Source organism: Macaca nemestrina, chromosome 18 (assembly GCF_043159975.1).
Source record: "Macaca nemestrina isolate mMacNem1 chromosome 18, mMacNem.hap1, whole genome shotgun sequence".
NCBI classification, from domain to species: domain Eukaryota; kingdom Metazoa; phylum Chordata; class Mammalia; order Primates; family Cercopithecidae; genus Macaca; species Macaca nemestrina.
Genome location: NC_092142.1, coordinates 60925412 through 60950328, shown reverse-complemented (window position 1 = coordinate 60950328; position 24917 = coordinate 60925412). Strand labels below are relative to the sequence as shown.

The 24917-nt window shown below is 36.8% G+C and overlaps 1 protein-coding gene and 1 long non-coding RNA gene across 5 annotated transcripts in view; one reads left to right on the top strand and one right to left on the bottom strand.

Annotated features, from left to right (window-relative positions):
- Positions 1-24917, top strand: part of LOC105491484 (cadherin 8) — a 397938-nt gene that overhangs the window by 164710 nt on the left and 208311 nt on the right. For all 4 annotated transcript variants that reach the window (XM_011757975.3, XM_011757976.3, XM_011757972.3 and 1 more), the window contains exon 4: positions 20217-20336. In XM_011757975.3, the coding sequence (XP_011756277.1) occupies positions 20217-20336 (120 nt within the window). The remainder of the gene's footprint in view (positions 1-20216; positions 20337-24917) is intronic.
- LOC139359892 (uncharacterized) lies at positions 7080-8397 on the bottom strand. The gene is made up of 3 exons (XR_011616522.1): positions 8263-8397; positions 7325-7355; positions 7080-7219 (listed from the first exon to the last, which is right to left on the bottom strand). It is a non-coding gene; the product is annotated as an uncharacterized lncRNA (long non-coding RNA).

The following is a 24917-nucleotide window of genomic DNA, read 5'->3' as shown; positions in this document are numbered from 1 at the left end:
GACAAAGTTAAACTTTTGAGAGCTTCATTCAAGTTCCCTTTCTTTTTAGTTTTTAACTTACTGTTTATGAATGTGGGCTATTGAAGGTTCTAAAAATATTTCTCTTAATCCTTGAAGGAAACAAAATTCTCTAAATTTTTTCCCTCTTGCATTCATTTTCTTTTTCTTTCTCTCACACACAGACACACACATATTCTCTCTCTTCATTCTCTCTTATTTCTATATGTTGCAATATATGAATGTTTGTGTGTGAATTTGTGTGACATATACTGTCTAAGTTGGAAAGAAAATGTTGCTTTCTTTCCAAATCAAAGAGAAAAATGTGTAGAGTCTGGAACTACCACAAAAATAGCTGCCTTGACTCACAATGTCTCTACTCTGAAATATAAATTTTATCCTGAAGGGAATTCTCTTTTCTGTCTCAAGTAGGCTTCTCTCCCTATATACACGCATAATGAAATATGTGGAAATTCTAAAGTCTTCATAGGAACCTGAGAGATCATTAATCTTGTATTATCTTGGCAAAAATGGAGATGAGAAATTATTTATGTTGTGAGCTCTGATTCAAGGTAATTCAAGTTCCAAATGATTGAATTCCAGCAAATGCCTAGGAAGCTTCTTTTTTTTTTTTTTTAAGAATTCCATATTACCCAATTTATTTTCTTATGAATTTGTCAGTTCCAAGTGTAATATACAGCATTTAATAGTCTTGTTCTAAGATGATGAAACAGTGTCTTTATGGTGATGTTTAAAGTAATTGTGCTTGATTTCAATGGGTCTTATGAATGTAGTGGTCTCTGTAAAAAGAATAAAAAATCATGCTGGTAACACAATTTGAGGTTAAAGGAAATGACACCTAATGTGTTGGTACAGTTATTTCACAATTATCTTTCAGGATTTCTTAAAGTTTGCATGAGATTTTCATATGTTATATGATAGTATTGTATATCTTTGTTCCCAATTGGTTCTCCATGATGGTACAGTGAAGTGGGTAAAGCAAGTAAGTAAATTAGACTCAGAGATTTAGTGACTTGCTTTAAGGCTGTAATTTCTACCTCTTATTGACTATGAGACCCACATATGCTGATCCCTATACCAAATGTGCTTTCCATTAAATCTAGGATAATCCTTAGATTTGAAATAAGGGAGAAAGGACAGACATAAATGGAAAGTTGAGATTAATTTGTTCTCGGTGATTGTTCAGTAAATATTCATTTAATAAGGAAAGCATCATTATTGTAAGGATGCATGTATAAGAGGATTCTTTTGTATAGTCAGTATCTCACAGTGCTTGTTTCTTTTTTTGCCTCCTGAACAAGACTGGGAAGAGAAATGAGCTAAACCCATGCAAGCAGAGGCCTTCTTCCTGATAATGGATTAAAGCATGCTTAGACCTAGTTTCCAACCGTATTTGAAAACTGTCATGCAAGCAAATGTCCAGGGGTCTTAGTATTAGTCATTCAAAGCTCCGAATTACGAGTGCCTTATATAATGAATGGGAAGGAGGAAGTTGACTTCAAGAACCAGAAGTCTTTTAATCAAATATAGAGGACTAGGAAATAGCAACTCTCAGCTGTTAAGGGATTTGTGAAATTGCCTGCCTGGAAATTTACGCATATTTCATTCTTGTTCAGAATTTAACAAAGTACATATTTATAATGACTATGCTTATGATGTATTAATTTTGGATAAAAAATATATACAATTAGCATGAAGACTATATTGCATTCTACATTTCTTAATTTACCATCCTAAAGAAAGAAAACCTGGCCGGGCACTGTCGCTCACGCCTGTAATCTCAGCACTTTGGGAGGCCAAGGTGGGTGGATCACGAGGTCAGGAGATCGAGACCATCCTGGTCAAAATGGTGAAACCCTGTCTCTACTAAAAATGCAAAAATTAGCTGGGTGTGGTGGTGGGTGCCTGTAGCCCCTGCTACTCAGGAGACTGAGGCAGGAGACTTGCTTGAACATGGGAAGCAGAGGTTGCAGTGAGCCGAGATGGCACCACTGCACTCCAGCCTGGGCTACAGAGTGAGACTCCGTCTTGGCGGGTGGAGGGGGAGAAGAAAAGAAAACCTAACTATTTTGGTCACAATATCTTACTATTTGGTGGCAAGATACCATAATGATGGAAAGCCTTGGATGAAAACAGGGAGATTTATGAGTTACAGGCTTACTGATAATTTCATGATGTAGCACATATTAATAGGTTAAAATGCATACCTGGATGTACACCTTGCACAGTATTTTCTGTGCACCTTGAAGCATATATAAGTTAGGAAAACTTTTCAGTCAACTTTTCTATAAAATTAGAAACTTTGTAATTATCTTACCTCACTCAGAAGGTTGTAAAGTTATAAAAAGAAGTGAAAGCATTATATAACATATTATATTCGTGGCTTCTTTTTAGGTCGTAGATACCTCTGTTGATTCGATATAATAGTCCTGCTCCTGCTCATGGAGTGGACTGGTTCTTCAACTTGAGTGTATGTCAGAATTACCTGGAGGACCAGTTAAAGTGTAGCTTCTGGGTCTCACTTTCAGAGTTTATAATTCAGGTGATGTTCATATTGCTGGTCTGGAGACCATACTTGGAACACCACTTGCTTAGTGGGTCATTGTAATGTTCTGTTTCTCTACATGGAGTCCATGGTAGTATTCCAGAGGATTCTAAAAACAGTAAGAGCCATGATACAACCTTCTGAGGTGTTACCAGAACATTTGCAAAGCTAGTTTATGTGGAAAAAAAAAAGTAATGTTGATATATTAGGGAATTAAATGCAGAAGCTGCATGGTATATTCTGGGAAAAATGCAAGACCTCAAAGTTGTTCCAAATTTATAATTATTGGCTTCTCCCTGTGACATGTGTCATCGAATAGGACTTCCTAACTTGCTAGAGCTTTTCAAATGTCTCCACCAAAGATTTTTAAAATTAGAAGCTGTCATGGTAAGTTTCATGCCTATTTGCCTAATCTTGAATCCCCAGATTCAAGCACTCTGTCTTGCAAAAACAGAGCCTCAACCATCTATGTGGTCTTAGGAAAGATTCCTTTTGTTTGACCTCTCCGTATCTATTCGGTTGGTGCAAAAGTGATTGCAGTTTTTGCCACTGAAAGTAATGGCAATGACTGAAATTACTTTTGCACCAACCTAATAGTTGCCTCACAGGTAAAAAAGCAACAATAATGGAACCACTTTTTTGGATTGAGTGAGATAATCTAAACTGGGGCTATTGTATTGATACATTTAGAGATAATATTTGAAAATATTTACTGAATACAGATGCTTGGGCCTTATGATAGGATTATACCTCAATAAACTTACAGTAAGTTGAAAATATCATAAGCAGAAAATACATTTAATATACCTAACCTACTGTACCTAACACCAGAGCTCAGCCTAGAACTTTTTTCAAATGTTTGAAATTTTATTTATTTAAAAATTTTTTGTGAGTACATAGTAGGTATATATATTTTGGGGGGGGTACATGAGATGAGAACTCTTATATTAGCCTACAGTTGGGCAAAATCATCTGGTACCACAGGGCATTGTAGAGTTTTGTTTGTCTGTTTGTTTGTTTTGAGATGGAGTCCCACTCTGTCTCCCCAGGCTGGAGTGCAATGGTGTGATCTTGGCTCACTACAACCTCCGCCTCCCGGGTTCAAGCAATTCTCCTGCCTCAGTCTCCTGAGTAGTTGGGATTACAGGTGTGCACCACCATCCCCAGCTAATTTTTGTATTTTTAGTAGAGACAGGGTTTCACCATGTTGATCAGGCTGGTCTCGAACTCCTGACCTCAGGTGATCCACTTGCCTTGGCCACCCAAAGTGCTGGGATTACAGGCGTGAGCCACCTCACCTAGAGTAAGCCACCACACCTGGTTGTTTAGCTTCACAATGGCATGACTGGCAGGGAGCTGCTGTTCACTCCCTCAGCCCAGCATTGAAAAAGAGTGTTATATCACCTATCACTAGCTCAGGAAAAAAATCAAAATTCAGAAATGAAATAGTTTCTACTGACTGCAGATCACTTTCCCACCATCATAAAGGTCACAAATTCTTAAGTTGACCCATCGTGAGTCAGGGACTGTCTGTGTAGTAAACGTATTTGTGAGCTTCCTCTGTGCCACATAACGATTTAATTACTAGTTAATTAGTAATGTTAATTATTATGAGTTGATGTATATTGTTCTGTGTTCAGTTCTTCATGTGGGGGGCCTGGGAATCTTTATGTTGAACCAGCTTACAGTGTGCTGCTTCATAAGTAGCCTGTGTGGTCCACAATTTAGAAAACACTGCTATAGATGTTTTTATTCCTTTCAGAGACAAAGATAGTCTGGGGGATATGCTACCAAATAAAGGTGGTTGAAAAAAATTCAGCCTACTTTAGGCTTGTTTATGTAAATTAAGAGTCTACAGGACACAGGTGCTTATCAAAATAATTAATCTTTTTATTATTCATATAATATTAACAACTATATTTTTCATGCGTTTCTATGAATACAGACACACATTCACACAAGACACACGTTAACTAGAGGGAATTAGACAAGAATCATAGAAGTACTACAAAATATAGGTTTAAATACTCACAAAAATAAACTTTAAGCTGTTATCTTTCACAATTTTCCAGGCTGTTCTGAGGGTGTTTCAGTACTTGACCCCCCCATCTGTCCTAAATTGTAACTGACTGCTCTTTAGAATGCAGGTGCTAATTAACTTCTTAACACTTCTTTGTATCATCCTAAACGCCCAGCCTTCTCACTTCTGTGCCTTCTGAAGTGTCTCTTTGAGTTCTGTGGTTAAAGAGGTGTATTTCCCATAGTGAATACGTACTACTTTTGTAACATAAACCAAAAATAAAATTCTAAGTCCCCCCAACCATGAGTCCCTGCCCTCCTCTTGGCCAAGGGCATTCCAAAGTTAACCTGAAAAAGCTAGTTCGGGCTGTGATGGAAATGGGGAGCTGGACAGGACTCTTTATGCCCTCCTCCCTTTTGGAATTACTGTCAGAACAGACTCCTTTGAGTCTTATGAGAAACATTCGCAATGTATTCTCTCTGAAGCCTGCTACCTGGAAGCTTCATCTGCGTGATAAAACTTTGGTCCCTACAACCACTTGAAGCAATCCAGGCATTCTTTTGTATTGATAATATCTCCTTCAACCAATTGTCAATCAGAAAAAATTTAAATCTACCTATGACCTAGAAGCCATCATTTTGAGTTGTTTCACCTTACCAGATTGAACCAGTGTACATTTTACATGTATTGATTGATGTCTCCTGTCTCCGTAAAATGCATAGAACCAACCTGTATCCCAACTACCTTGGGCACATGTTATCAGGACCTCCTGAGGCTGTGTCATGGATGTGACCTTAACCTTGGTAAAATAAACTTTCTAAATTGATTGTGACCTGTCTCAGATACTTTTGGTTTACAGTAATTAAAAACTTGAGATGACATAATGCTTTTAAAAGGATGTAAGGATCTTTCCCTCCATCCTAAATCACAATGAGCTCTTTTCCTTGGGTCAATATGTGAAGTAGATTCCTGCCCTGAACCTCTGAGATTCCAAGTTGATTTCCATTGAGTCAGGCCCAGAGATTTGCATTATAAACACAACTTCTCGGGGTTTTCTAGTCCTGGTGGAGAAACCATTCATGCAGAGCAGAGTTCTTCTCACACTGGATGGATATACTGCTCTGTTTTCTGACATATTGTGCTTTGTTTGATGGTTTCAAAATATGTACAGTGAGTGTCTCCACATTCTGATTTTCAGGTAGCTACTGATTTCTGGTTTTGTTTTTTGTTTTTTTTTTTGGCTTATAGAACAATAGAGCATAGCAATTAAGTACATGTAATTTACTGTTAGTCAGAACTAGCTTCTGGCTGCAGACCCCACATCTGTTGATTATTGGGACCCAGGCCAGTGGCCTCAACATTTTAGCTTTTTGTTGTTGTTGTTTTGAACAATTAATGTTTTCTCACATTTCCCATCGGCTGTTTTCATTTTGTGTATCCTATTTTATGTTCACCTTCAAAAATACAGTATTATTATTATTACAAAGACCATCAATGATGTTCTAAATGCTTCTTAAATAAATATTTGTTTGTTACATCAGACTCTAACACAAAAACATTTGCCCATTTTTTGAATTTTCTCCTTAAGATCTTTAGGTAGGCTGGGCACAGTGGCTCACATCTGTAATCCCAGCACTTTGGAAGGCCAAGGTGAGAGGATTGCCTCAGTCTGGGAGTTCAAGACCAGATCCTGTCTCTATTAAAAAAAAAAAAAAAAAAATTTCTGCCATGGTGGGATTACACACCTGTAATCCCAGCTACTTGGGAGGCTGAGGTGGGAGGATTGCTTGAGCCTGGGAGGTCGAGGTTGCAGTGAGTTGTTAGGGTACCTCTGCACTCAGCTTGGATAACAGAGTGAGTCCTGTCTCAAAAAAAGGAAAAAGATACTCATCGTATGATTGTGTGTATATATGTGTGTGCGCGTATATGTATGTGTGTGTGTGTGCACTTTTTCCTGGCTGTACTAATTATTGGGGTATTTGCTCTTATAACTATGCCACAAATGTCTATACAAAAAACACATCTGTAATTGAATAGATGAATGAATTAAAAACATTTATTGAGTACTTATTTATGCCTATCCATTTTTGGAAATCTAAAAGTGATTTGAATATAATTTAGTCTCATTGAAGTCTAAATAAGATAATTATATCAAGTAAATAAGTACTTGTACCAGAAACATAGAAGTTCCTTTATATTTGATGATAATTATTAGTATTCTAGTTACAGACTAATATTTGACAGTAAAACAGGCAATTGACAATGGATTAGAAAAGGAGATTCAAATGATGTGGCACACTCTTGAAATTTAGTGGGTTTCAGCATAAAAAACCCCAACCATCTTGGGCATGTGTTGTCAGGACTTCTGGAGGCTGTGTCACGGGTATGCTCTTAACCTTGGCAAAATGAACTTTCTAAAGTGATTGAGACCTGTTTCAAATACTTTTGGTTTATAGTAATTAAAAACTTGAAATAACATACCACTTTTGGGGAAATCCACACCTCTGAAGGAGAGTCATTTGTGAGGTTCTTTGTTTAATGATTATCCTGATTTCTAATTATTTTCTTGGAAGTTCTGGAAAGCTCTTCAAGGTAGCTTCTCTTCCTATATGAAATCCTGTTTTGAAAACATTTCCCTGGAGAATTTAAACACAAGAAAAGCTCAGATTCCACTGTTTTTAGACATTTCCCTATGCTCCTCACTTCACACATTTACACTGAAACACGTACAAAATACTTACTGCCGCATTTTTCTTTCCGCCTGGAGAACATCTGTAAAGATATTAATTGTGCTTCAGTTATAAATGGATTGCCAAAAGGGACAGAACGGGTTGTGTATCTCATCAGCATGCCCTGTCTGGTATAAATAATGAGACAAGAACTTGGTACATTGGAAATTTGTGATAAAAACAAGATGTGATATTATGAAGTCCCACCAGTTCTTTCTTCTAGATACATTGATTTTTAAGGCACTCTGTGAGACTGCTAAATCAATGATCGTCTGTCACTAAATGTTGGCTAAAAAGGCTATATTACTGGGGTCAACTACAAATTAGCCCAAAGGGTAAACATACAGGTAGCACAAATGTTAAGAAGAAAAATGTCACAGATGTTGTAAAATATAGTTGGAAAGGCACAGCTGTTAGAAAATGTATATGGTCTTTTTCTCCTTTTCCATCTAAGAGTCTTAAATATGGAAACTAGGAAGAATTGAAAGGAGAGGAAACATAATTGAATTGAGTGCAGGACTTCATTACTTGAGTTTTTTTAAAAATAATGTCAGAATTTTGTTTGATGTTTCCTCAAATTATTCGTGTGTGTCTTTCAAATGTGCTAATTTTTGCTTTTACCTTTCATAAGCACCTAGTGAAGTTGCTGTTTCCTAGTATGGCATAATGATTAAAATCTAAATAAATTTTAAAAAATATTGATATTGCTAAATACGTTGTATACATAGATTTGTGCACTTTGAGTTGCATTTCAAATGAAACCCAATTTTGTAAGAAGTCTTCAATGTAATGAAATTTGAGGATTAGGGGACAAAACAAAACTCATAGGTGTACACATGGACACATATATTGTTCATTTACTGTAATAGTCAATATTGTAAAATCACAGACTACCTTTGAAGTTGCGCTATTCATCACGTCACTTTATCAGGAAGATTTCCTTTACATACCTCCAACCTGCCCTCCACCTTTCTCTTGTAGCAGGTCTCAGGGTCAATCTTCTCTGCACACCCACCACTCCTGCAACATGCCTAGGTTACAGTCTAGGCAATAATGTTTCTTTCTGTGCCTCTGCCCGGTAGGCTGTGAGCTAGCTCCCCAAGGGCCAAGAAGGATCGCTATTCATCATTGGTACTCCAAGACCAGGAACAGTTTGGTGGCATTCAGCAACTGACAAACATATATAGTATGAGAAAATGGGACTAAGGAAGTGAGAATAAAGAGAAAGAAGGATACCAACAAAGAGAAATGAAGGAATATGTTGAATAAATACAACATCTATTCAATTTTCTTGTTAACATTTCATTTGATTACTTACAAATATGGTCTGTGTCAGATTCATCAGTACATCTTCAGGGCTGAGAACATAATCAGTTCTTTTCTTTCTCTTATCTCACCCTCTCTCCCTCCTCTTTTCGTCCTCCCAATTTGAAAGCTTCCATATATTGGCAGAACCTTAATCATTCTTTGTAAACCCATTGCTTAGCCTTTCACATATTATTTTGTGTTTGCCAAGATTTTAATTAAGTCACGTAGAGTTTTCAATATATTTTTTAAACAACTCTCTCTAGGCATGCACGTACCAAGGTCTCACTACAGATTGAGTCCCCGAATCTGAAAATTCAAAATTTGAAATGCTTCAAAATCTGACACTTTTTGAGTGCTGACATGACCCTAAAAGTGGCAAGTTTCATACTTGATCTCATGTGGTAATGTGATAATGTCCTCAGTTCATTATTCCCTCTACAGGAAGTTTTCAGGAGCTTAAGTGAGGGTTTAATATCATCCTAGTCTCCGTTTGAAGCTAATTCTGGCTTATGTTTGGAGTGGGTTCAACTCTAAGAAGACAAGGTCATGACTACCCTTTTAAGAGTAGAGAAAACCATTACCGTTATTCTTTAATAAATTCCAAATGAGAGTAAGACAAAACAGTAGACATAACACCTAATTCAGAACATGATCAATATGCTACGTTAATTTCTGAATATCTTCCAAAAGAAAATAAGCTATTCATTCTCTCTTATTTGTATATTTACCCAACGAATATTTCTATGCAAGGCATTTTCTGAAGTGCTAGGGAGAAAAATAAAAATACTAGTTCATATTCTCTGCACTTGAAGATGTAAAATTCAGAAACATTGTAGTGTTTGTGTAGCGGTTAAAAGGGCAGATTTGGGAGCATTCTTGTGTGGTTACAAATTCAGGCTTTATTCCTTCTGTTTGAATTCAGATATTCATAGCAGATTCAGAGACTTATTGCAAAGATTAAATGAATAAATATTTCACATCAGGTATAGTTCTCAGCACTTGTATAACAAGGACAATGTGGGATCATGCTTATAATTTGAACAAAGTGATAGAACCCTGTTATCAAGGAATGGGTTAATTCTGGAGGGGAGGATGAGAGGGGAAAGTTGAGAGAATAAGAAAGAATATTGTTCCTAAGAAGCTTTTAGTCTAAAAGGGGAAAATCTGTATGCACTGCAATTTATATATAAAAGTAAAAGGTGCCCCTAGAGACAATCAAGTGAAGTATTTTGAGAGTTCAGAAGAGGGAATGATTCAACTTAGGAATCAACTAAATCTTGAATCTGGGTCAGATTGAGCTATGTGGATAGTTGTGGAATCACAGAAATGGAGTGAGTAGTGGGTAAATAAAGTAGTTGGGAATATTACAAACTCTTGGTAATTGGTGGAAAAGGTTGTTTAAAACCCTTTACTAACTTTTCATTCTCCTAAAAGAAGCTCCAGACTGATTCGTCTAATTCATAGGTACACCCTTCCAGATTTGCAGGCCCACCTGTGAACATTGACCTGGGATCATCTTTTCCTGCCTGATTTCAAGGTCAATGTCCCCTCATACCAAAAACTTTGCTTTAACTGTTCTTCAGTATTTCCATGTCACCCATGGAATTTGATGACATCATTTAGTAGCTAATTGTTCCATTTTGGATCTCCTACTAGTCTACCCCTTTAGAAAGCAAGAATCTTCTAACTGCAGTTTCTGAAGCTTGACACAGCAGAATTTTAATTTAAAATAATTAAAACAATGAAGGGCTCAAATAGATTAGCCCATTTACTTCCATTTTAGCTACATCATTGATGGCAGCATGTATAGGACTTTATATTTTGCATCACTTAGTACATATCTCTTTGAACTCATAGTTCTTGTAATGATTGCAAAATTAAACATTTTTCATCTAAGACTCTCATTCCTCAATAGCTCAATGGCTCAGTGACTTTTCACTTTGTCACACTTGAAATTCGATAGGATTTTGTCTCTCACATTGGAAAAGGGAGGGTAACCCCAGTTACACAATTATTATTTTTTAAAGTGCGGACTTTTAACTAGAAACATAAGCTCATTTTAGAGGGACAAAAAAAAAATGAACAGCCACTATAATGGTTATATCTCTGTTCTCATACAACTTGACCTTAAATTTATACTTTATGAAATAAAAATAAAGTAGCATGCCCTGGAAAGCACAGGGTGCATCTCAACCAAAGTTCTCTCATTTGGGGGATACTGATAGTATGTTATTTTTATGGAGCCTCAGAATAAGAATAGGAAGTAGGTGGCAATATTCTATTTTTTAGATAAAGCAACTGAGTCTTATTGATGTAAAAGCATTCTCTTGCTGTATCAGAGTGTTAAGTCATGGATGTACAATATGATCTCAGGCTAACCAAATAATGTCAACAGAAACATCTGATATTACAATTATATATATACTACATATATAATACTACAATTATATATATGTAGTGTGTGTGTATATGTATATACTATATATGTATACTTTTGACTACATCGTGATACCTTCTAGAAAATACATTTAATGAAGATTTGCAGTTTCTTACAATAAAGAGAAACCAGGTGAAAACACTGCTAAAGTAAACTTCAGATGCTATTAGGAGAGAAACTCTAACTCTCTTGCATGTTCTTGTACCCTTTGCATCTAAGTTGGTGCTTGGCATACAGTATATACTGTGCAAATAGCCATTGTGTGATTGAATAAATTAGTTCATTTACTCAAATAGAATGAAGTACATTTCTTTTTTTAAAATTGAGACTGGTTCTCACTCTGTCACCCAGACTGGAGTGCAGTAGTATGATCACGGCTCACTCTGGTCTAGACTTCCCAGGCTCAGGTGATCCTCCAACCTCAGCCTCCCAAGTAGCTGGGACTACAGGTGCACGCCACCACGCGCAGCTAATTTTCTGTATTTTTGTAGAGACAGGGTTTGGCCATGTTGCCCAGGCTAGTCTTGAATAATCCACCTGCCTTACCCTCCCAAAGTGCTAGGATTAGAGGATGAATGACATTTTACCTACTGTAGTTGTCACATATTGTAGAAGGCATCTGTGGTGCCACCAGTAGCATAGTTTTTCAAAGTCAGTATGGATATAGAAAGCTGCCAGTCTAGAGCATTTATGGTGCTATTTAGTTCTCAAGCATTTATGGGATTTCATTCCATAGGTGACAAATTAGCAAAGGTTTGATTCCTGGGAATAAGCGGCCTATGAAAAGAAACTACTTTTATTTTCCTCTTGTATTAGAAATAAAACCGTCCCAATTCCAAAAAGGTGCATTTATGCACATGGAACTGTAAAACAGGCAGCTTATTAGTTTTCACAACCAGGCCTCCAATTGTCCTCATTATCTGTGTGCGAAAGCAGTGGGTAGGCTACCACGCTAGCATTGTTTGTGAGGGATACAGCAGGTACTTCGCCTCTGTGCATAGTAAACATGGCTGAGATTCCACAGTTACACATTTTCATATGATATTTTCCATTTCTCTCACCCAGTGCACATTACAGATGTTTGCTGAAATGATGCATGGGTGAATAGAAGACATCTGTGTGCTTAAACACATTTTCTAAAGTGTTTAATTGTTTCAGAAAGTTTCAGGCTCATTCTAAAAACACTGTGTTAAGTGTGCGTGGATGTTTCATTAAGTTACAAAATTGTTTTTTCCCTAAATTCTCCAGAATAAAATATGGAAACTGAATTTTATTTCCCTGGTTTATATCCCAAATCATGGAGCCAGAGAAATGACAGGATACATTTTGGGGCTGTCCATCCGCCTGACTGCAGTTAAGAATCTGTCTCCGTTCCCATAATAAATTTAATTTGGAGCATGTGGAATTTGGCAGCAACATTTCACTACAGGCTGAGAGCTGGCACATAAGGAGAACACCCAGTGAGCAACGGGTAGGCCTTTGCAAAAAAAGAAAGATAGGAAACTAATCACTGAGGATTCCATTGTGTGGTGTGTCATAAAAGAGAGGTTTCTGAAGCAAAATGGCAAGCACAGACTGCCTCTGCCTCTTACTCATTTGGCTTTTGCGAGTGGCAAGACTGATTACCCACAAAAGAGAAAGGTTTGATCTTCTGTTATCAGCTTAACATTACTCTTGTAGTTAACCAACTGTAATTCAGAGAGGAGTTCCTGGCAGGAATTGGAATCCCTGTCTTCTTGCTTGTTGTTGAATGGTCAGATGGTAATAATTCAGTATTTATTTCCCCTAGAGCTTGGTTGGGGAAGAAATCTCCATATCTAGGGTTAAAAAAGAAGCCCTAATTTCGGCTGATCCATGTTTAATCCTCCTCCCCCTGCAAAGACACGCCTAAGTAGCCCCTTGGAGGTTTGGATATTTGGGCATGTGTATTCTATAATGAAATAGCAAAACTGAAAAACACTGGTAGAATTTAGGGCATGCTTCCTGCTGGGGGAATTTGCTTGAGGGCCTGCAAGAGAAATGAATGTTGAAGACAGTGGTATCAGTCAGAGAGATGCAAAGAAAAATGAATGCACGGGCTGCCTGCACTTATTTCTCAGCTTTTGCCTTAAGCACATCAGGTCGGTGCTCTGTTGTAACTTGGTGCACCAAGTGTGATGGGGAGGGGGTGGAGACTTTCAACCAACCAACCAACCAACCAGCCAGCCAATACACACAAAACCTCTAGAATTATGTGACAGTCAAGTACAGAAGTATCTCAAAGCATTTTCCATACAACTAATAAATAATGAATTCTGTCTGGCACATTTAAACCAAACCATCCAGGACCGGAAGTTTCTACTTCTAGTAAGGGATAATTTCAATGTCAACAAGTAATGCAGGCCTTATGAAATTATTGCTCTGCTATTCATCAACAACCCAAAAAAGGTTGTCACGGCAACCCCTGTGCCCCACCACCTCTTTGTATTGCACAGTACTTAGAGGAGTTAATAAGGAAGATGAGAGAAGTTGAGTTGAGGGTTTAGTTTTATTAAAATAAATGAAAGCAGTTGCATCATTGCTATGACCTTTTAGGCCAGTAATCTTTGGGATGCATGAATGTTTAAGTAAGACATTTTCAGATGATAATGCCAAACGCTTTGTCTGTGGATTGTACATACCGCACTTGGAACAGGATAACTAGCAGGTCAAATACAAAGTTTGAAGAGCATAGTAGGAGACCAGGAATGTGCATTGTTCTGAATTTCAGTTATTGCAAAGGTTCTGCCTCTTGATTTTCCCACCTGGTATTGGAATGCTGATTCTCTAAAACTGTATTGCAAATGAGTCTTTGCAAATGGAATTTGTGTTCTTCTCATCATAACAGCTTTGGCTTTTCCAGTGTGCACATTTTTACGCTGCACCAAACCTTTGTTTTCCTGCTCAGGGTGTCAGCACCAGCATTTTTCTTTCTGAATAATGTGCAGAATTGGTGTGCTGACTTGCTCATAAAAAAAAAGCATATCCTCGCTAACAGAGCTGCACTACCCAAACCCCAATGTCTCATTTTCCCAAAGGCCTTTCATCTTAGTTTGCTGGCAAACTGGAACCTCTACCTCGATAGTGTAGCATCCTTGGTGGTTAATTTTGCCTGTAGTTTTTGCTGTTATTATGTGGGAAGGGGGAAAAAATGGGTCCTGCTGGGAATGGGAGGAAACTGTCAGGTGTGGCAAGAGGCACATGACACTGAAAGTCTTTTGTTAATTAAAATCCGAGCAGCACATTGGCAAATTTCACTTAAACGAGTGAAACAAACTAAATGCAAAAAAGAAAAAAAAAGTTTGTTTAATGCAGAATTCACCTTGGAATTGATATGTTCATACTCGGCTTGATACTAGCAGGCTGAATTGTGGTGACAGGGATCATTTTTGTTGACAACAGCTGGAAATACAGCAGCTATATTATTATAATTAGGATCAGTATCAAGTTGGATTATAATAGGGGCTTTCTTGGAGAAATGGCACAGTGTCAAATTTATAGTCACTAGCTAAATGAGTCTCTTGTATCCTTGACAAAGGGACAAAAACAGTTCCAAATGAAAACACAAACAGAGAATCCTGGTTGTTATATTTCCTGGGTATTACTCAGGTCCTATTTATCACACACCAACACTTGCAGCTTTGAAGAAACATTATCCTGCAAGGTTTACACTTTTCAATTTGCCTTCGTGGTCTGCATTCTGCATGCATTTCCATGGAGAAGTGTACATTGCTGCTTGACTAGCAATCTTTTCTGCTACAAGATTAACTTCGAAACATCCATTTTTTCTCCCCTATGGGCAATCACTTGACAAATGCACCCACAAAACCTCCACACACATCTATTCCAGTGTACAGGTACATCAACAGTCTTGAATCACTATTAGGAGAAATATCGTCCTTGACGGAAAGTAGTCTAAAGCTGAAGGATGGAGATTTCCAGGAAGCCAGACATCAGGCAGAAATCTTCTGGATAAGTATGTGGGTAAAAGCTTGTCTTCGCTCTGTTGCAGTCCCCAGCCTAGTAGTTCATCCTGGCATGGACTGGGAGATATGGCATTCATTCAAAATGCCATCCATTCAAATAACATCGAGAAACTTGTACTGACGACATGCCCAGTGTCTAGCCTCCTGCTTAATGTATAAGCTTTTACATAGTACACTTTTGTTTATAAAATACTTTTTATTTTTGCTCTCAGAGCAATTTTATACCAAAGAGAAAACTGATATGAGATAGATTAGTAGACTGGATGGAAGAATGAGACACTGTGTGTGCGTATGTGTGTCTGTTTTCTTTTGAGCAGTTTTACTAACAAAATCACTTCCTTTCTAAGCATGTGGATATATTGCTACATTTGAGATTGTCTTTTTGTGTTTTTCCCCAAATTTAATAAAATCTATTATCAAAGCCATTATGCAAAATTACACTTAATTATAAATTAAAGCATTCACTACCATCTAAAATTGTAAAAGATTAGTTTGTTAGTTTTACCTGTATACACACATAATATAACAATAGTGACAGTAAGCTTGTAGTGTCAATAACTCTTCTGTGCTCTTTGAACACATTAATCCGTTTAATTATCTCACCAAGCCTATGATGTAACGACTATGCTCACCTTCCTTTTTACAGATTAGGGAATCAAAGCTTGGAAAACTTTTGTTACTTGGCCAAGAACACAGAGCTAGTAAAAGTTGGAGATAAAATATAAAAGAAATGTTTGGGTTGAAGACATTTTGACTCTAAATGTATCCTCTCAACCACTTTTCTATATTTCATATGATTACATGTGATCCTCACACAAAACTATGAGGCCTGTGGAATAAAAAATGTTTGTCTTTGCCTATGAAAAACTGAATCACAGAGCATGTAGAAGATAGAAACCCAACCCCTTACTCCAGCACCAGTAATAATAACGTGACGGGCTACCTCTCATAATAAGATAAGATCAACTGAATTAGATATGCTCATGATCAGTCTTGTAAACTCCAGAGAAAATATCCTATCTTCCATTTAACAGGAAATAGTTTGCATGACTATGGAGTATGAAAAAAGAATACTTCATTTTACAAACAAATCAAAATAGTAATTCTTCAAAGTAATTACAATAGAAATTAGTGTCTCTAGGGAGAATGGATGAAGCTAAATTTTAAAAAGTTTGGTGCACACTACAGGCATTTTTAACTATTATTTTGTATCAAATTGCCTGAAAAGATTTTTTAAAAATGTGTCTCCATTTTATTATTCCATAGATCTGGAAGGGACATTAGGGATCTGTTTTTCAGAGGGTAAAATCTCACACACAGACACTTAGTACTCACTGGTTTAGCATGTTGTTATTTCTGTGATAGGTACCTACATATATTATTTTGTTTAACTCTCACGATAACCTTATTATATTGTGTAGGTTTAAATCTGAGGCTAAGACAAGTTAAAGTATTTGCTCAAAGAAACAGATAAGCGTTTCAGAAGATGTCAGAACTATTTTATGTTCAAAACTGTTAACTCCAGACTACTCTGACCAAATGCACCAACCCTGTGCATAAATAAAACAATATGGTTTTTCAGAAAATATTTGGATATGTTTTTTCTCTGTGAAGGAATTTCCTAATTTAAGAGTCACCCACTAGAAGGAAATTTTGGTAATGACAGGAAGTTTTGACAATTTGTTCACTTTTCTTTTTCAGTTACCTAGGCAGTGACTGGAACTAAATTCTCAGATTTATTAACTTAATGTCATACCGAATATTGCACCTTGACTTATTTTTTTTTTCTGATAATATGTTACTTCATAATGCAGGAACATAATTTCTTCTTAAAAAAATCGAAGTAAATACACTAGACTACAAAACAAAGCAAAAAAAGTTGTTATATGGTCTTCTGCATGAAAGGGACCTCTTTCTCATAAGTCTCTGAACTCTGTTAGTTCTTCCAGTAACTCTGATGTCTTTTTCTTATTATTCATTATTTTTCTTTTATTTTTGGACTAATGTTAGACTTACAGAAAAGTTGTAAAAATAGTTACCACATACCCCGTCTTAGTCTGTCTTGTGCTGCTGATAACAAAATACCTAAATCGGGTTAATTAATAAAGAAAATAATTATTTTCTCACAGTTCTGGAGGTTGGGAAGTCCAAGATCAAGGCACAGCATGTGGTGAAGCCCTTCGTACTGTCATCTGGAGGGGAGGAACACTGTGTTCTCATATGGTGAAAGGTGGAAGGGCAAGAGAGACAAACTCCCGCTGTTAAGGTCTTTTATAAAGGCGCCTAATCAGGTCCTGTGAGGTGGCTCACGCCTGTAATCCCAGCACTTTGGGAGGCAGAGGCGGGTGGATCGTGAGGTCAAGAGATAGAGACCTCCCTGGCCAACATGGTGAAAACCCGTGTCTACTAAAAATACAAAAATTAGCTGGGAGTGTTGGTGCACACTCTAGTCCCAGCTACTCAGGAGGCTGAGGCAGGAGAATTCCCTGAACCTTGGAGGCGGCAGTTACAGTGAGCCAAGGTCACACCACTACACTCCAGTTTCGGAGACAGAGCAAGGCTCCGTCTCAAAAACAAAAGGGCCTAATCTCTTGTGAGGCAGGTGCCCTCATGGCCCAGTCACCTCTTAAAGGCCCCACCTCTTAATATTTTATGTTAGCAACACCTGAATTTTGGAGGAGACACATCCAAACCATAGCAACCCCTCACTCAGTTAACCTTCAGTTTAACACCTTACCACAAAGATCAAAACAGGGAAATCAACATTGATATCCACTTCTATTGTCATTATCCAGTGTTAATGTTTTATCCTCTCTTAATTGAACTACTGTTGTAACCTCATAACAAGTCTGGGCTCCTAATCTGTGTCTGTACTTCCAACCAAATCTGGAGGCCCTAACAGAGAGATTGGCCCACAATATGCGTGTGCTCTTTAACTGAAATTTCTTCCCTGTTTCCTAGAGGGTACAGCCAGTGCTCCCCATCTTGGCATGAAAATTCCCCTATATTTTCTTCTTAATTTGAATATCCAGGCTTAGCTTTGATGGCAGACTTTTTCTGCCATGTCATCCCTCTTTCTGAATATTTTTTGGCAATTTTATCTCACCATCTTCTTTTTACCTAGAAGGTTTTACTCCCAATTCTTCTGCATCTTATGTAATATTCAAATAACTACAACTATTGTACTCTCATGTGTTCGTTTTTGCTAGCTAGTTGATAAGTTACTTGCATCTGGTGGAATGTGTTACACAAGAGGCATTGAGTGCATTTTTTATAACTGCAGATTTTGTAGAACCTCTGAGTCATCATTCTGAGTAGAAATTCCAATTTTACAGGATTATCAACTGCTCAACAAATATTATTATTACCTTTCCATGTTTAAAACACTTCCAAAAGATACTGACTGACAAGATCTTGCTAAAGTTCTTTTCCAGTAAACACTGACGTATGCTGCTCTCCCCGCAGTTGCTGAGCATGTTGATTTCTGACAGCCCAACACCCATACTCCCTGCGCCATTTTGTAGTTGTCGTCCCCTGAAGGGAGCTGCTTGGGCCAAGACTAAGGCTCCATTCTCAGGGGGCATCTTGCATGCTATAACTGTTTCCTGCTGGAATATAAAAGCCTGGCCCATTTCCTCAATGGGCATGCCATCTCTAGAGCCCTATGGAGTCCAGTGAGGCCTTTGTTGTGACTGCATCACATCTCAGATGTTTCTGTCCAATTTTGTCTTTTTCACTCCCCCATAGATATTGATTAAAAACACTCTCCAATGAAAGTTTAGCAAGAAATCTTTATCTCAGAGTCTACTTCCAAGGAAACTAATCTTTAACACCTACCTGCTGTTTCTCATTAAATCATCACAGATAATTTATTCACTCACCCATTTATTCAATAAGTAAAGGTATGTTCAAAAACCATTATGTTTCCAGCACTTGTTGGATGAAGAAGACATTGGCCTTGATCTCACAGCATGTGATTCTTGTTATTACACCAGACTTTTTCAATTTCTTTCCGTTTTCAGGAGTTCCCAGAACTTCCCATAGTCTCTCACACTACTTGGCCTTTTCTTATGTTTATCTTCCTGCTTAGAATTCCTTCTCCTGGTTAAATTCCACCTTTCTTTAATGATTTAACTCAAAGGCAACCTCTGTTAGAAAGATGTTCCTGATCACCCTGTCTGTGCTGGACTAAGTGAGGGGTCTATAATTGGTGCTACTGCATTCAGCTGAATTTCTTTTTCTATTTGTCCCTTCCTCCTCTTATTGCCCCTCAAACTGTGAGCTTCTTGAATGTAAAGATTTGTTGTGTGTGTGTGTGCACGTGTGTGTTTATTTACATGTCTGCCAACAATATACTTGGGGAGGCAGGTGGAAGTTATTTTTTTAAAATGGCATAATAATCTATAGCGATGTGGCTGCTCTTTAAATCCAAAATGTATAGGTTTGCTCTTTAACTGAAATTTCTTCCCTATTTCCTACAAGGTAAAGTCAATCCTCCCAATCTTGGCGTTAAAATTCCCCTATATTTTAATATATATACTCCATAACAGGCAAACTGTATATACTCAATTGTTGAATGAATGAATAAAAAATAGTTTTGAAAAAAAGGTTATGATTCTGTTATCCATTATGCCTAATTATGTAAGCAAGATGATTAATTGGTGGTTCAGAGCTAATTTTATATTCTGAATAATTAAATAAGATGGAATAAAATATTCTTTTGATATTTCTGTACAGCTTTTTTTCAGCAGCCAATTTTTCCAGTTATGTTTAGTTGTACTTTTGTAAGACGTAAATGTGACATGGTATATTATATTATTAACCTTACATTTCATATTCCTTTGTTAGGATTCCTTTGCATATTCCCCAAGCCCACATGCTTCTAATACTTATCTTTAAAATGAAAGCTACAAAGGAATCTTAAATAATACAGATACTAAAAGTATCTTTATATAGTACTCCAGGACTCTTTCTTTTAAAAGACTTAGGTATAGTTGAAGTTATGACAGAGCAGTTTATCTTCATCTTTTTAAAAAAATTTCTTTTCCTTTTATTCCCTACACATGGATTTCTGTATAAAATACTTGACAAAATGTAGCTCTTGGCAAAGGACAATGTGTTAATTATTATCTTTTTTATTTCTCTTTTTTATTAGGTACGTCTGTCACTAACGTCACTGCAACCGACGCTGATGACCCAGTTTATGGAAACAGTGCAAAGCTGGTTTATAGTATATTGGAAGGGCAGCCTTATTTTTCCATTGAGCCGGAAACAGGTTTGTGGCCTAAATTTCAAATTATATTTCCCATGTTTTTGCTTCAGGGAGACACTTTTCTTGGGATTTGGATTATGAAATATTATGTCTAAGTATTTCACTGCCTGCATCAATAATATTTGAATATGCAATGTGAGGTACATGGTGAGCCCTAAATCATTTTGATGCTGATCACGACAAATCACAGAGCATTTGTAGGATATCACCTATTTAACACACGGTCTGACACCATTTTTCATCCTGGAATAAAGGGAAGAATGTGCTTATATATCAGACAAACTTAAATAGTAGATTTAAGTAAAAATTCGGTTGCTTATTGGCTGTGTGATACTTGAAAAGTATCTAAGTTGCAATTTGCACATCTGTAAAATGGGTATGGAACGTACTACATAATATTGTGATGAAGATCAGATACAACAATAAATACCAAACACACAGTGCATGGCATGTGGTAGTCATTCAGTGCATTTTAGATATTATTACATTTGCTACCAGATTCCTCCTTGTAAAACACAATGCTTATATCTATCCATCAGAGCTTGTATGAAGATATTATTGTGGTCAATATTAAATCCAGCTAATACCCTGTGATCTGGTGGCACAGATCTTATAAGCCATGAAGTAAGTTATCAAAGAAACAAACAAACAGCCTTTTAAAACCAGGCTTAAAAAATAGCTTTTTAAAAATAAGTTTTTTATAAATGAAGATATATGTTTTTAATTGTTAAATTTAACAGTATATTAAGAGATCAAATATATTTTGTCTGACTTGTAAATCCTATGAGGTTTTGTTGTAGTGCATTTAAAAACTATTATTAAGAACAATTATTGTTTAAAAAGCAATACCTTTTTTGTATATTTTCTTCTATATCCAGTGGTATTATAAATTGGGTCTTTTTGTTCACCATTCCCAGTACAAAATAGACACTAATCCAGAAAATATCTGTTGAACAGTCACCATGTGCCAGGCACTGGACTAAATATAGGGTGAAAAAAAATCACAAAGGCAAATTTCAGTCTACAGGTATCTCACAATCCATTTCAAAAGACAGATTTTTTTTTCCACCATAAATAAAGTTAGCATGGTAATGTCATTTAAATAATTTGTTTCTTAGGAATAAATTAGTATGAGGTATAATAAAAGCCCCCTACTAAGTGAGAAGATTTGGACAATTTTAGGTCTCAGTGATATAGATTGCTATTTGTTTAATTAACTGTTGTCAGCAACATTTAATATTTACATTTTTACTCAGCATAATGTGTATCTATATCAACACAAACTCATTTTAGTTTTCTCACTTCCAATCTGACAGATATCAAAATTGTCTGATTTATATTTTAGGAAGTTTATTTGGCACTATAGTGGATAATGTAATGGAGAGAAATGACACTTGAATAATTCACATAATCCTTTCTTCATAAATGTTGGGTAAATGAAGTTGAGGTTTTTAAGTAAGGCAGATACAATGCAAATAAAAATAGAAGTTAAATTCAATAATCAATAAAAGTCAGACTAAGTTCTTTAGATGAAACATAAATATGTATGAGTGGAATGTAAACATTTTTGGGCAAATGTCTGCAAAATTATGCTTGAGTGTGTTCAAATGAAAGCAGAAAGTGTTCGTTGTCCCTAAGAATCTAAATTAGAGTCTACCTTTGAGGACTTCTCTCTTTAAAAAAAAATAAATTGAGTCTGATACAAGTGTGTGTGTGTTTTAAAGGAGGATATACAAGCTATGCAGATATAGATTAAGGACATTGCTGAACGTGTTTTATTAGAAAAATGAGAAAAAAAGAGGCAATGGCTGTGAATAACTGGAGTTTAAATTCTGTAAGCATGTGGAAAGCAAACACCCTTTGTGGTGACCAAAAGATATGTATTAGTTGGGCCCTTTGGAAAATAGAATGCGGAGACAGAGATAGGAGTGCCAATGGCTTATTAGGGGTCTATGACTGTGAAAAATGAAAGAGGTATGAAGCCGATTTGGGCATGGAAGTTCCTCTTATCAAATGCAGATCTTCTACCCATGCAATGAAAGAGGAGAAAAAGCAGTATAAGGCAATGTACATCTGACAACATCTTGGCCAAACCAATGGGATCCCTGGAGCAAAGATTACTCTTAAAAGGAGTCCCGTGTTGCACATAAATGGCCAGGCTTTAATAAACCCACCATGCTCAGTCATTGGTTCGGATGTGCCTGGGAAGAGCAGGGTCTTGGCTTGGATCCTGAGGTCAATCCTAAGGTACTTCTGCCGCAGGGTCTCAGATAACTGCATGCAAATCCTTAAATTAATCCTTTGGCAGGAAAATCCAAATGGTGGGTTTCTGTGCCTTCCACAATGTGTGTGTGTGTGTGTGTGTGTGTGTGTGTGCATATGTATATACGTGTACACACGCATATACACACATATGGGTATATACATATATGCACATGTATATGAATGTGCATGTGTATATACACACATACATGTATATACAGGTATACGTGTATATATAAATATATACATATATTTATGTATACATACACACGTGTACATGAAGAAAACAACTTTTGATTCTATAAATGTAGCAAATATGATGTTAAAAACTATAATATGCAGCAATAGCAAGTACTTGGTGAATAAACTAATAGTGGGAATAGTAATATATACATTGATTTTTTAAATGCATGCTATGGATCAAAAACATTAAGAATGGCTACTAATTTTGACCCAAGAATCCGAATTCTAGAAAAAGAAAGAAAATGTCACGGATGAGCAGACTCATTACCTAAGACCCACACACCTCTGTGAGTGCCTAAGAAGATGGTTCTTTACATGATAGGTCTGTACATTACTTTAGGAAGTGACCCAGCATAGACGGGTTGGAAAATGTTGGCTGAATACCATTACACATCACCACTTATGTGGGACCAACCTTCAGTTCCTTTTTACACCAGGATTCTGGCATACTATCAAGGGTCAATCTGTAGCTAAAATGATCAGTATTGTGGCAGTGAACACTCCCTCACCAGGTTACATAAGGTAGTCATATTCATACTTTTTATAAAGAAGATTGTCCATTGACCACGGTCAGCTCATCTTTGATGTTATCATGTTTTCAACAACAAAAAATAAACCAAGACATGAGACAATAAATCTTGTATGTATCTTGTTTTATTCATGCCAAGAATGCCAAAAACAGAACTCTGGAATTTGGAACAGATAAGTTCTCCTCTCCCCTTGCTTGTTACATTTCACTTCATGGAATTATTTTCTGTTGCCACAACATATCAGAGAGAGCTTCTTCTGTTGTTTCAGTTATCAGCTTAAGAGCACAGAGAGAGAGGCCGTTTGTTCTTTATTTTCTTCTTTGAGCTTTAACAAAATCAGGGTTATCTTGTTTATTGACTTGTTTATATTTTTAAAGTTAATTACCATGCTAGAGTGCCAGGTCCGGGAAAGAATGGGGATTGTATGATTTGTTGATTTTGCAAATCTATGCATCCCTATGCATAGGTGTCTGGCACCTAGAAGTCCTTCAGTAAGTAGTGAAGGATGGAATGAGGGAAAGAAGGAAAGAGGGAAGGAAGGAATGAAGGAAGGGAGAGATGGAGGGAGGGAGGAAGGAAGGAAGGGCAGAGTCAGGGAGAGCTGGAGGAAGGGAAGGCAGGGAAGGATGTGCAAAAGAAGCAGGAAGGATAAAGGAAAGGAGGAAGAAAGTGCAAATTAATAGAAAGAGAAAATCTTGCCACAATTCGTAGAGAAGATGTAAGAGGAAACATCTAGGGAATAGAGCTTGGTATCCAGTCTATACTTCTATCTGTTTCTCTGATGGAAAGAACACCATATTAATCTCAGATATGATTGTTTTGTTTGAAATTCATTTAGGGCTAGCATTCATGCTTTTTCCAAATCCCATACTATGTTTTAAGTGTCTAGGCAACACAATGCTATTCTAGTACTTGCAAAAATGAGCCTTGAGACCATAATAAACTCCTGCTTAGATTTGCTTCTAGATCACACAAGGAGATAGAAAGGTTCTGGGACCACTAAACAAAGAAGAAATGGTTATTAGTATATCTTCCTATTCCAGAGGTCACTGTGATGGTACTACTACTGCTGCTAATAATAACAGCAACAATAGAAAGCCAAATCATTGTGTGCATACAGTCTTTTAGGTTTGACAAAACACTAAACCAAACTGTGGAGTGAAGAATTTCTGTCTCCATTTTGCAAATGACAGAACTGTGTTTCAGAGAGAATGAAGTAAAATGTCTTTCTCACCTTTAGATAAATTCCTCTGTCAAATCATAACAGGAAGAATAAAAACAACAGAACGAGAACCTCATTTATTGAACTCTTACTATGTTCTTGCCATTGTGCTAACAATGGGTTTGCATATGTTAGTGAATTTAATTTAATTTTTTCCACACCATATTTTGAGGTAGGTATCAGTGTCATCTCACTTTTACTGACGAGAGAACCGAGTTTGACTTGCTATGTTTCTTGCCCAAGGTATTTGAAGCAGGATTCAAGGTGAATCTGTCTGATCCCATACCTCAATTTTTGACATTCTCGCTTGCTCCCACTTAACTTCCA